This window comes from Dromiciops gliroides, chromosome 1, assembly GCF_019393635.1.
Source record: "Dromiciops gliroides isolate mDroGli1 chromosome 1, mDroGli1.pri, whole genome shotgun sequence".
In the NCBI taxonomy this organism is placed as follows: Eukaryota; Metazoa; Chordata; class Mammalia; order Microbiotheria; family Microbiotheriidae; genus Dromiciops; species Dromiciops gliroides.
The window spans coordinates 756,013,457-756,027,481 of record NC_057861.1 but is presented as its reverse complement, the minus strand read 5'-3'; the positions used below and the strand labels follow the sequence as shown (position 1 = coordinate 756,027,481).

General features: G+C 45.2%; 1 protein-coding gene across 3 annotated transcripts in view; it reads right to left on the bottom strand.

The window, feature by feature from the left end:
* SUGCT (succinyl-CoA:glutarate-CoA transferase) overlaps window positions 1-14,025 on the bottom strand; it is a 623,067-nt gene that overhangs the window by 385,926 nt on the left and 223,116 nt on the right. For all 3 annotated transcript variants that reach the window (XM_044004982.1, XM_044005065.1, XM_044005154.1), the window contains exon 11: window positions 12,988-13,085. In XM_044004982.1, the coding sequence (XP_043860917.1) occupies window positions 12,988-13,085 (98 nt within the window). The remainder of the gene's footprint in view (window positions 1-12,987; window positions 13,086-14,025) is intronic.

The following is a 14,025-nucleotide window of genomic DNA, read 5'->3' as shown; positions in this document are numbered from 1 at the left end:
AGACCTGTGGGGGTAAAGATTCCAGAAACCATCCTACTGGGATGAGACAGACACCCAGGGATCCTGGATCTGGTTAACGGAGAGCCCAGCATGTGGCGTAAGGTGCTGTTTCATATTTTAACTAGTAATTCTTAGTAACTACTAAACTCAAGTGTGTCTGAGTAGCTGAAGGAGCCACATGTTACACATTACTAAGCTGTGTAATTATACCAAACTTTAAAATCATACAATGTTTTCAAATTATTATTTGGGTTTCAGTGCCCTCTCGTTGTTGGCTCCCTAGGACAAAGCTCCCTACTGAGTCTGCACACAGGTGAAAATGAGAAATGTTCTGCACCCCAGCTGTGCTCACCCAAAATCTCCATTCCTCAGAGCCTGTGCTGTTCTGAAGCCACAAACACCCAGCAGCACTGGGAGAACACCAGTGCTAGAGAGCCGGGCTTGTGTGCCAGGGATTAGGTATAGCTTCCCAAAGGTGAACCAGTAAGCCTTCCCCTCTTCAGATCTGGGTCCAGCTCACTGCCCACCTACAGTGCCTACCCCAGCTATATGGATCTACATGCTGACTCGGTGGACCCTCCAGCCATCTGAGGACATGCCATAGCCTGGAATGTAGGGATTCTTCATCCATTTGGCTGGTGGGTTTTTCTCTCTGAATTAAGAGGAAGGGGAGGGGGAGAAGGAAGAGGAGAATATAATAATAATAATAATAATAATAATAATAATAATAATAATAATAATCTCTAGCATTTCTGTGGTCCTTGAAGGATTACAGAGTGCATTATTTCTATCATTTTGTCCCGTACAAAGAAAATTAACAAGAGGATATGGCTCTCAGTCACTGACTATGCTTACTTTCCAATCCTTATAAAAGACTTTATGATCATAATAGCAACAGTAATAATAAAAGACATCAATTCTGTAGCCCTTTATGGTGTACTAAACTCTTCCCTTCTGGTATCTCACTTGATCCTCATAACTACCCTGTAAAGTAAGTTCTATTATCCCCTTTTAACAGGTGAGAAAACTGAGAGGTTAAGTGACTTACCCTGGGTCATCTAGGAGGTACTTAATAAATATCTATTCAAGTGTATTAGTGTCACTCCCTTACTCAGGAAACTCCTCTTGCTCTCTATTATGTCTCAGGTGAGATAAGCAGCACCACCCCACCCCCCACCCCCAGTCTGGCTTTTAAAGCCCTTCCCAAGCTAGCCCCCCATTCATTTTTCAGTTTGATCATATATGACTTCCCTCCCCATACTCTGGTCCAACCAAACCTCTCCTATCCCATACCCTTTGCCCAGGCTATCCCACGTACCTAAAATGCACTGCTGTCTCATCTTCATCCATTGGCATCCCTCATTTCCTCCAAAAGACCAATGGAACAACATCTTCTGGCCCATCTTTCCTGTCCCTACCCCATTCCTGCTTCCTGGACCAGCAGCCTCCTTCCTCATACTACCTCATGGAGCTTTTGGTATTTTTCTTTTTCTACTTTTAGACACAAGCACTATCTTCCCTCAACAAAACAGAAGCCCTGTGAGAGCAGAGGTTTTTTCATTCTTTGTATCTGTATCCCCTTCACCTGGGACAGTGTGTGGCACATACTTAATAAAATCTTGCTGATTGATGGCTTAATCTTATTATAGCTAAATATACACTTGTTAATGGATGGGGGAGGAGGTAGGTCAGAGATAGAGAGAACTGGATTTGTTCTCACAGGCCCTGGGTTCAAAACCAGTTCTGTGATTTGGACTATCTATTAAGGCCCTTTGAAGTGTCCTAAGGAGTCTTGGGAGGTGTTCATAAGGGTCTGCCAGTTTGGAAAAGGCTCTGATCCATTTTTTTTTTTTTTTGGTGAGGCAATTGGGGTTAAGTGACTTGCCCAGGGTCACACAGCTAGTAATTGTTAAGTGTCTGAGGCCGGATTTGAACTCAGGTCCTCCTGAATCCAGGGCCGGTGCTCTATCCACTGTGCCACCTAGCTGCCCCTGATCCATTTTTAAAGAGAGGAACAAGCCATGGAGCTGGAGCCCCTAGACAGCCCATCAAACCCTGGCTCCGCTGCTTGGTAAGCTGTGTGACCTCAGGAAGTCACTTCATGTCTCTGGGCCATGTCAAATGAAAGGGTTAATGAGACTAGTCCCTCCAGTTCCTACTTCTTCCTCCTGGGCACTGACTGTCACAGTGGGATTGACGCACCCTTCCTACATGCAGCTTGGAAAGTGCCCTGCAGGCTGAATCATCTGGCTATCGTTAGGGGGAGCATGTATGTTTTATTGAACAACACAGTAAACAGCGACACAAAGCATGCATAAATTGTTAGTGTACCCTGCTACTTATGTCAGAAGTCTGGAGAGGGGGCGCTGCGTTTCATCAAAACTGTGTCTCCGGATACAAAATGAGCAGAATTCCACTGAATACAAACTAGAGGCATGAGCTCCCCCTTCCCATCTCTGGCTTATCAACAGGATGGAGGGAGGGAGAGGGAGGAGGGAAGGAGGGGGAAGGAAGGGGGAGGGGGAAGCAAGGAGGATATATTAAGTGCCTAATATGTACCAGGAACTGTGCTAAGTGTTTGCAAATTTTATTTCATTTGATCATTTTGTAATTTGATCATTTGTGAGGGAAAAAGTACTGGATTTAAAGGCACAGGACCTGGATTCAAATCCTAGGTTTTTGAATTATTTTTTGTGTGATTTTGGGCAATTCATTGCTACTCTCCAGACCTCCATTTTTGAACCTCTAAAATGAATAGACGGGATGAACTCTGAGATCCCTTCCGGTTTTAAATCTCGGATCCCAGGAATCCCCCATGAAATCGAAACTAGAATATTGTAAATCCTTGAAAAGACTCTTTGTGTAAGGAGTCCTTGGATGAAATGTAAAATGCGTTATGAAACTAGGTCATCTATCCATGTATCCATTTGTTCATGCATCCATTCAATAAGCATCTATTAAGTACCTACTATGTGCCAAGTACTGGTTATTTCACCACTTCTGGAGAACAGTAAGTCAGAGAATCAAGTTAATAAGCATTGACTAACAGCCTAAGAGGAAGCATCGTGTGGTGGCTAGAGTTCTGACTTCTGGATCTGGAAGGCCTGGGTACAAGTCCCATCTCTGACACATGTGAAGCCCTCAGAGGGTCATTTAACCTCTCCCAGCTCCCAAGCAATTCTCAGAAAACTTCGTAGCCATCACTGGTTTGTACTGGCTCTGGGGGGAGTTTCCTCACTGGGAGTTCTATTGCTCAAGAAATTGCAGGTTTGGTCTAAAAATGTGCTAGAGGAGAAACAGGGGGTTGTAGTGGAGAGAGACCCTCAGTAGGGGTTCTCTTTCTAATATATATCAGTGGTGTGACCCTAGCTAAGTCACCTAACTCCCGACAACTCTCTAGGTGTCTGGATTACAGAGGAGTCACCAATCTGCATCACGGATGAGAGTTTCCACACTGGGAGGCCTAGACACAACCACACCCCATTTCCAAGAAAATGTGTCAGTAGCTGGGCTTCTCATTGGTATAAGAAGACAAGAATTAAACCAGTCCTACCCTCAGGGACCTTCCATTCTTTGCCCATTTGGGGAAAGGGAGCAAAGATGGAAAGACCAAAGGGCAAGTACTGAACTCGTCTCCTGCGGAAGCACAAGATCCATCTCGGCCCAGATTCCTCTCGCTCCTCTCCTCCCTCAGTGAGCAGCCATAGAGCTGAAGTAGACCAGAACTGGGTCCGGCTGGGCTGACTCACAGGAGATGGAAGGCCTCCTTCCATTCTGCAACTGTAACCAACAGCGATGGCCACCAAAAATGCCATTTCTTCGAGCCACCCAGCTCCAGGCCAACATTGTGCTTCCCTCCCTCTTCCCCCCATCATTCCCATTAAATTGAATAGAGTTCTGAGACTTAAATAAACTCAGACATTCCAATGTCTGGATTTTTCTCTCCCCAAAGTTAGCAAATGTTTAAAAAAAAAAGAAAAGAACCAAAGAAAACAATTCACCATAAAGGAAAGAAAAATCCTCAAAGAATGGGAAAAGTAAATTTACAAATTGAGAGGCTAGAAGCTAAATAAATCAATCAATCAATAAATAAATCTCGGGACTCAAGCAAACGACCTCTTTCTTCTAAGTTCATAGGATTAGAGCAGGAGGGACTGCAGAGAGCTCCCTCTTCAAGCCAGGAGCATTCCAAAGACAGAATTTAAAGTGCGGGGGGGCAGGGAATAGAAGTGTAGGGGGGTGTCTTTCAGGGAACCAGCAGCATAATAGGACGGGCCCTAGATGGGAAGGCTGGAAACCTCTCTAGGGTCCCAGGGACCACTCCTTCACTAGCCAGCCCCTCGGCTATGGAAAATTCCCTCCCTCCCCCCACCATATCCCAGCCTCAAATTCTTCATGTGACAACTGAGGAGGAAGGTTCCTAAGGTTTGTGCTGTAATGGATAAGGAAAGGGATAGGCCCATTGGTCAGCACAGATTTACTAGGCACGAGTTCCTAAAAAGAGAGCCTTGGTCCCATTTTGCCCTGTCTCTGAGTTCTGGCTATGCATGTCTCAGGTTCTGTGTCAGAAAGAATTCTCTTTACATGGTGGAAAGAGCCCTGATCTCAATGAGCTGCTTTGGAATCTGTGCTCTCCCCTGTGGGATGTCCCTGAAGGAATGAATGCTAGGAGGGATGGTTAGTGGTGGATCTTTAGGGGGCTGAGGAGGGAGGGCCCCTCAAGCAAACCACATTCCTGCTTCAACTGTGCAGAAAGCAAGAAGCAAGATGGAAGGAAATGGACTAGGCCAGCACTCGCTGAAAAGATATACAAATGTGAACATGGGCATGATGAGAAATCTGGAGAAGGCACTGGCTGAAGGGGGGCTCAGACAATTAAAGGGGTCCTTGTTTGGCAGGCGTGGAGGGGAGAAGGATTCTCTGACAAGCACCTAAGGATGACAAAGGGCTTGGATGAGACTCCCCTGCACAGTCCTACAGGAGGCTGGGAAGGAAGAGGACTTGGGATTCTTTTGTTGACGTGCTATATAAATGGTAAATGTTGTTGTCACTATTATTTGCTTAACAGTCAAAGACAACAAGAAAATGTTCCAAATTCAAGGAATAAACATTCCTCAAATGTCTAGGAAATTCTGAACCTGGATCATGGTGGAAGCTGAAAATGAACGATTTGGTCATTCATTCAATAAGCTTTTATTAAATAACTTCTATGTGTGCAAAGCCCTGAGCTAGGTGCTGGGGGTAGAAGACAAACACAACTGTCCCTGGCCAAAGGAGCTTACACTCTTCTGGGGGCAAACAACACGGACACATTGAAGTCAACAAAAAATGTGAAAAAGGAATTTTTGGAGGGGGAGGGATTCCCAATGTGCAGGGATAAGGAAAGACCTCTTATAAGAGGTGGAGTTGAGGAGGCATAAGGGGACAGTTGATGCAAATGCTCGAAGGTAGGAAGTAGACTATCCTGTAAGAGCCAGCAGGTCAGTCAGGCCAGAATATAGAGTGTGTGAGGGATGGGGCATCAAAATGGAGAAACAGGGTCATTAGTGAGGAAACAAGTCGTCCAAGCTTTTCACTGTCAACATTGGCAGATGAAAGCAAATGCTGCCTCCAGTGGGGAAGAATTGGGAGCCATCTCTCCCAACCTGAGGGGCCCATTAACACTTCAAAGGCACCAACCAATAACCAGTTGCCCACCAAGTGGAAACTGATCTCCATCCTCAAGAAGGTGATGAGGATGGAAGAAAGCATCTCTGTTCTCCAGGCTATCAGAAACAGTGAAGTGACTCCTGAAAGAATGCAAGAGGGGGCTCAGAAAAGTATCCAGAAAAAAGACAGAGGGAATTCAAATCTCTTTGAAGGGATTGGAGGGTAATGTGACAGTGAGACAGGTCAAAAGAGAAGGGGCCAATGGACGCTTGGGGCCTACTAATGGATGAAAACCCTGTGTGGGGAGGGCAAACTGGAGAATCTCCGGAGGAAGCAGCTCCTTCTGTTGGAAGTACCAAGGCTGCAGACTCCCAGGTGTCATCATGTGAGAGGTCATCTGCATAAGGTCACGGTAAGTCAAAGGGCTCCCTGAGGAGCTAACACAAATTGATCCAACAATAAGCATTTATTAAGTACCTTTTACCAAGGGCATGATATCTCCCTGGGGAAGGACTGAATGAAAAGAGTTAACAAAAAACTGAAAGGCAAGGTAAGTGCAGAGATGCTAAGAGAGAGTCCCCATACCTGGCTTGGGCGCCAGAGAGGCTGACTGATAAGACTCCTGAGCATCTTCAGGGATTTCTGGAAGGGCAGATGCTACCCCGGTTGTCAAAAAGGTACAGTCCAGGTTCTAAGCCTGACTTGGCTACTTCCCACTTGTCAGCTACCAGCTTCTGCTCCTCAGTTTCCTCCTGTGTAAAATGAAGGCCTTGGACCAGATGTCCCAGAGCCTATTGGAGCCCCAGGCCCTCTGAGCTCATTTCCAATTCATGTTTTTTTCATCTCACTTGTCTCTGCATCTTTTTTCAACCATCGTCATTTTCTTGTTTCCTCTGCTTTCCCCCCAATCCACCAATTTATCCTCTGCTTCAACATTTCAGCAGACATTCTTCCCTCCAAACACACCCCAGAGGCTCAGAGCCTTGCTCCAACCCAGGTCAAATTGATGGGGAGGGAGGGTTCACTTGCCTTGAATTGCAATCCTTTACGTCTCCTATTAGGGATTTCAGCTAGGGAGGGATAGGAAGCTGCTTCTCGCTTTGTTCTGAGTGAGCAGCTGGGTAAACAGACATTTCTGCAACACCATGGATAGAATGGCCTACTCCATGGAGAACTCTTGTCTCTTGGCCATGGATGGGGAACAGGCGCACCTGAGAGCACTTCAGGGGAAGGGCATATGTAATGGGGCTGTGTGTGTGTGTGTGCGCGCGCGCGTGCATGCACTGATTGTTAGGAAAGAGGTCAATTGCAAAAACGTGACTTTGCTCTTCCTGAAAGAGCCACCCTGCTCTCCAATGGCAGCACCAAGCTGAGTGGAGCCAAAAGTAAGGACAGAGAAGGGGGTGTGCAGGAGGGATGTCCCTAGCCCCACCCTACCCCAATTCCATCAGCAAAGGCAACGATTGGAGAAGAGGCTCAGAATGGGAACGATTGACTTCTTCCATTCCAAGCCGACTCATCATGGATTGAACCACCTATTATTGAGAGTAAGGCACAGCGCAACAGTGTCAGAGGCTCCTAGACCTGGAGCTAGAAGGGGGTCTCTGGAGCCATTGGTCCAGCCTCCTTATTTCACAGATGAAGAAACTGAGGCCCAGGGAGGGGAAAGAACTTCTCCAGTGGTTAGCACAGTTCAGCACTCGGCCCAGGGACTGTCACATGGTAAACACTTACCAAATGCTTGTTACCTCAACTTGCCTGCGCTCACACGGGTAGCCAGTGTCAGAGGCAGGATTTGAATCTAGGTCTTCAGACTTGAAAGCCAGTACTTCTAGGTACAGTTTAAAGAAAACTGGGGAACACAGATTGGGGGAGGTGGCCTGATGAATTACAAAACAATTACAATATGCCAAACAAATAGAAAAGCAAGCCAGTGCCTGCTATCAGATAGATCACAGACTGACTAGAGGAAACTATCTGTCTCTATCTCTGTCTCTATCTCTGTCTCTATCTCTGTCTCTATCTCTGTCTCTATCTCCGTCTCTATCTCCGTCTCTATCTCCGTCTCTATCTCCGTCTCTATCTCCGTCTCTATCTCCGTCTCTATCTCCGTCTCTATCTCCGTCTCTATCTCCGTCTCTATCTCTGTCTCTATTTCTGTCTCTATCTCCGTCTCTATCTCCGTCTCTATCTCCGTCTCTATCTCCGTCTCTATCTCTGTCTCTATCTCCGTCTCTATCTCTGTCTCTATCTCTGTCTCTATCTCTGTCTCTATCTCTATATCATCTATACCTATACCTATATCTATATGGAGAGAGAGAGAGGAAGTGGTGACCTCTTCTGCAGTCCTTCCCTTTGTGGATGAGAATGGCTTCAAAGTGCAGGGATACACGAGTCCTTCCTGTACACCCCTTTTCTTTGTATCAGAAAGGCCTAGGGAGGCAAAGCCCTGAAGGTCTTAGGATATACTGGTAAGTCTGGTGAGAATTCAGCAGGCAGTTAGGGGGAATCTGTGATCTGGCCAGACAGCATAAAAAAAAATACTTTCAACATTTAACTTATTCTTTTTGATACTGGGCACCAGTTCAGTTTTTGTCTCATCTCACATAACATGACTGTTAATAAGTAAACACTTGTTGAATCCAGTGGAATAGGATGGGGTAACAGAATCTGAGGGCTTTGCATTTTAAACCATGGTGATGATGTTACTCCACCGTTCTCATAAGAAGATGCAGAGGAAAAGGTGGTAAGGGGGTGGGCCCCACAGCTCTCCTCAGCTCCCCCAAGGCCCACAGAATGTGCATGCTGATGGCAGAAACAGGCCCGCTCTGCCTGCGCTCTCGGGAAAGACGCCCTCCCCTCCACGCTGTTCACGGCAACTGAACAACTGGTTGTGTTTACATGGCAACGCAGTTCGCTTTACAGGGGCCATGCTTCTCAACTCTGGGAACCGCTGCTGAGATGCCGTCTGGAGGCCACGTAGGAAGGGAGTGATACTGACAGGCCCAAAGAAAACAGGCCTTTTCCAGAGGCCTTCAGAATGCTGTGGGCTACACTTTCACAGACCACAAACTGAAAACACTGAGAAATTCCTCATCAGAACAGCAAACTCCAGCAAAAAATCCATTTCAAAGACTTACATCAGCAAGGAAAATGTTTTCTATACAGTTTTCTGTGGTGAGAAATCCACAGCAGAAGACTGGGCATCCCCACCTCCAAAGGAATGACACTGGTGGTGCTGTGATCAGTTTTGTCTTTGTATTCTCATCGTCTAGCACACAGTAGGGGCTTTATTAAGCAGTGATTGATTGAAGGAGCATCCCCAGATTCTACCTCTGAAATATCAGCTATGTGATAATGAGCTAGTCATTTCACCTTTCCAAGGCTGTTTCCTCCTCTGTAAAATTAGAATTAACCATGACTTCAGAGGCTAAATGTGAAGTACTACACCTTCCTTCCAACAGAGAAGTGGTGGACTACAGGTACTGAATGAGGCATACGTTGTCAATTACGGCTGATAGCTACATTACCGAATACACTCTGGTATTCCCGGCCAGCCAGCCCCAAAGAGGAAGCTTCCTTAGCAGTAGTTCAAGTGCAAGGTCCTTCTTAAAAGATGATGCTTTGTAATCATCTCCACCTCCCTCCCTGGAACCCACGCAATTCCTACAAAGGTAGGGAGGAGACTGATCTTCCCATTTAGTGAGTTGATCCCCAAACAGAAAATAACAAGATCTCTATTTTATCCTGCTGAGGCTCATAGAGCAAGACCCTGGCATGAGAACACCTAGCAAGAAATACAGACCTGAAGGTAAAAGAGACCGATGGCATAACTCTGAGGTCCTAAACATTAAGAAGACTGGTGGTGGCGGGGGCAGCTAGGTGGCACAGTGGATAAAGCACCAGCCCTGGAGTCAGGAGGACCTGAGTTCAAATCTGACCTCAGACACTTGATACTTACTAGCTGTGTGACACTGGGCAAGTCACTTAACCCTCACTGCCCCATAGAAAAGAAAAGAAGACTGGTGGTTTACAATAAGATAACTCTTTGCCGGGCCCGGGCGTGGTATTTTTCTCAGACCCTTCTCACAGAGTGGATATAATTTACTTAGATTTTCAAAGAGCTTTTGATAAAGTTTCTTACAAGAGACTATTATTGAAACTTGGTAACCATGGAGTGAAAGGAAAAGTCATATCAATGAATTAAAAATGGCCTAAGAGAGTGAGGGAGAAAGAGGCAAAAAAGGAGAACTCAATGGCCAGTTCTCATTGTAGGGAAAGGTTAATTACGGAGGCCTCTCAGGACTCAGACCAAGCTCAGTGACCAGAAAAGAGAAAGCCCAATTCGCATTCCCCTCCATGCCCTGCCTATCTGCTCCCCACACAGAGCTCCCATTGATTCAGAGGGAATTTGGCACACGGGGGAGAGTCATGGGGTGAGGACAAGAATTCAAAACCAGCAAGGACAGAGGAAACAGGTGAAGGAAGATGGTTTAAGAGGTTCCCTTGGAGAACCCTGGATATGAAAAGGAAACAGGGGTAAACCGTCAAGAGCAGAGCTACATTTTCTGGGAATGTTTTCACAGTGATCTATAAAAACATATGGTGTTAAAAAACACACAACAAAAACAAGAAATTATGATGTGAACAAAGCAAACTTGTTTGCTCATCCAGGAGAAATAGAAGCTGCTTCTTGGTTCACAAAATTCGTGGAACTCTGCAGTATAACAAAACTAAATATACCAAAAAGATCTCCTACTATGGATGTGTACAAGTCATTCATTCATTCACTCAATTCAACAAGTATTTATTAGACACCTGCTACGTGCCAAGTCCTGTGCCAGCTGCTGGAGATACTGAGGAAATATAGTCAGTCAACAAGAATTTATTAAAGTCCTACTATGTGTTGAGCATTGTGCTAAGAGCTGGGGATATAAAAAGAGGCAAAAGCAGTCTATAGTCTCAAGGAGTTCACAGCCTAATGGATTAATGTAGACCCTGTCCTAAAGGACTTCACATTCTATTTCCAGAAAAATAATTTATACACAGATAAATATAAAATATCACTGTATCAAAATTTACTGTCAAGAGAAAAAATAAAGTTTGGAGTCTGGAAAAAGGCCCTAGTTCAGAGGGCCCTGACCACTGGGGAGGAGAGGGTAGCACCAAGGACGCCGTCTAAGAGATAGCATTGGCGTTCACCCTTAAACAGAAACAGTCAATCTACCAGGCAGAGTGAGGAGAGAGGGCATTCTGGGAAGGGGGCACAGTCTAAGCAAAGAACAGGAGGGAGACTGGAGGGGGAATAACACAGATACTAGTTTGGCCAGAATGTGGAGTTCATGACAGGAAGCAACAGAGTCAGGTTGGGAAGAGTCCTAAAAGCCAAAGAGAGGTCTCACTTTGTCCTTGATGCAGTGGAAGACTTCCTGAGCATGGGAGGGGCACAGTCAGGACTGTGTGGCTACCATCCGAAACTCTAATAGAATCAGAGAATGTCCATCAACTGACAGCCAATCAGTTTATTATAAAATGCTAGCTCTGTGATCAGAAGAGGGTCATTTCAGAGACCCACGAGGAAAGATATGATGGGACCCTGAGAAAGATGCTTCTGTTTCGAAGTAGACATGGAATAGATTTCTCCCCCTTCTCCAGGCAAAGAGATCAGAGTCTAAGGGTATGGGACATAGCAACCTTCTGCTAAGGCAGATGGATGGATGAGTTTTCTTTGTTATAGGGGGCAAGGGAGAGGAGAGGCTGGAACACGCCAAGAAATGACAATGCTGTTGTTTTGGCTTGGTTTGTTTCTGAGAAGCATCAATACTTTATCTCCTCTTTTTAAAAAAAGTGAATGAAAAAGAGGGAAAAAAAGGTTTTTGTTTCAAAATGAAATTGTAAGATTGACTCTTCTTTCCCTTTTGGAGTGAGCCAAAGCCCTTGAAATTAATTTTTCAAGCTCCTCCTCCTCCTTTATGTGGCTAAATTGGGAAATAGGATAATTAGACAGCTCTGATCAATGCTAATCTTTAGTGGTTCCAAAATGAGGGGTTCAAGCTCATCATTCAGAATTGGTTAATCAGGAAATGGCACTTGCTGAAAATTTAAATAAAACCGTTTTTACTAGACAAGCCATACTAACCACTGGATGGCATTGTAATGCCTCCAATCTAGGGAGACCCAGGAGGGCATCCCGCCTCTAACACTCACTGTTTGTGTGTCCTTGGGCAAGTCATTTAACCCCTCAAAGCCTCAGTGTCCTCATATATAAAATAAGGGGTTTGGGATAGATCGGTGGTGTCAAATTCCGATAGAAATGAGGCCAGTAAAGGATTCCTGAGGGTCCCACTTAGAAGACTACATGTTAATGTTATGTTCTATCTTATTTTTATTTCTTTTGCTAAATATTTCCCAATTCCATTTGAATCTGACTCAGCTGCCCTTGGAATGAACACAGTGGGTGATGAGTCTGACAAACTTGGACTGGATGACCAACGAGGTCCCTTGTAGGTCTAAAACTATGATCTTGTGCACATGTTCGACTTTTTTTTTACCATAATTATTCAAACAGCAGGGATTTAGACAGATCAAAATACTAATAATGATTGGCACTTATATAGTACTTTAAAGTTCCCTTATTGCCTTGCATTCATTATCTTTCTGGAGACCCTCAACAATCCCAAGTCAGATGCAACAGTTATTATTATCTTCATCCCACTGATCAGGAACTTGAGACGTGGAGATGTTAAGTGACTTTCCCAAGGTCACACAGTTTAAATGTGTGAAAAGTAGGATTTGAACCTGTCTTTCTGACTTTGAAGCCAGCTCACTAATCATACCTATTTGCAATTGCTATTTACTACATATTCACTATATGTCTCTTTTCATTGACCAATTCTATGAAACAGCACATTGAAGAGACTTTTCAAGGGGATCTATTTAAGCAGAGAATGCCACCAAACCCGAGGAACTATTCCCTATATCCCTCTGTCCCTCAGGCCGGTATGGCTTTATTGGTGTGGGCATGTCTCCCCCCAGTATAGATTACAGTCCTTCCTTTAAGGTGTAACCCATAGAAATGCATCTTCATGAGTTGTGCAAGTTGCCCTCTGCTGTTGATCAAGCACCTGGCAAGCTACAGCTGAACAATGACACACAGTTTGTCCCTGGGTCCCTCCTTGATGTCCATCCACCTGGACAGACCTTGCTGAGTTGGTGCTCCATTGACCCAGTCTACAGGAGCCCAAGATGATCTCCAAGTAGACATTAGTAGAGGAATTCCCACAGAGTCATCCATCAACAGATCAGAATACCAGGCCAGTCTTGACACGCATTACCCACCGTGCTGATAACACCGGAATGAGCTCTTTTCTATTCTGGACCCGAAGATGGTTAGTTTTGTACCTGGAATCAGTGATCAATGCAGGCAAATTCAGGATCTGGAGAGGACGAACACACACACAAAAAGAATTTCTTTGTTATTGAGCATTTGATTCATAAATCCTTTTACAGGAGCCACACACACACACACACACACACACACACACACACACACACACACAATAAAATCAACACCACTTTCATGGGTTCTCCCCTCCCCCAGGTGAGTAGTCAGGAGTGGAATCGTCCACAGGTGTGGAAGATTGGACTTCACCAACTTCCTCAAATTGCCACATGGCTTGTGGGAAAAGGAAAGAAAGGAGGCAGTGATTAGTCTCTCTCAAAGCTCAGCTAAAAGGCAGCATGTACCTGACTATGTGATGTCTGCATGATTTACGCCTTGAGTAAAGGTGGTCCTCTAGACTTAGAGTATTATCTTGAGTGTGGTCGCAAAAAAAGAACAACCCTATTTCCTTGACAAGGAGAATAAACTCAAGATGAACCCCACAGTTCACATGGCTCACAGTACCAACAAAAGGCTGGGTCTGTATTGTACCTTCATAGAGTGACTCCCTGCTAAACTCATCCTTTTTCCTCTTGGTGTCTCCATGTTACAATGGATCCTCCTCTGATGAGGAGCCACACAGTAGTGCTGTGCTCTCTCCAAGATGTGTGTGTGTGTGTGTGTGTCTGTGTGTCTGTGTGTGTGTGTGTCTGTGTCTGTGTGTGTGTGTGTGTCTGTGTGTGTGACAGACAGAAAGACCAACCCATCAGTGCCATTTGGCACTTGCTCCATGATGCACAGGAGGGTTCCCAGGAATAATACAGGATTGATTCTTTAGACCCTCTGACCCAGCAATACCACTACTAGGTCTGTATCCCAAAGAGATCATAAAAAAGGGAGAGGACCCACATGTACAAAAGTATTCATAACTGCTCTTTTTGTGGGGGCAAAGAATTGGAAATTGAGGGGATGCCCATCAACTGGGGAATGGCTGA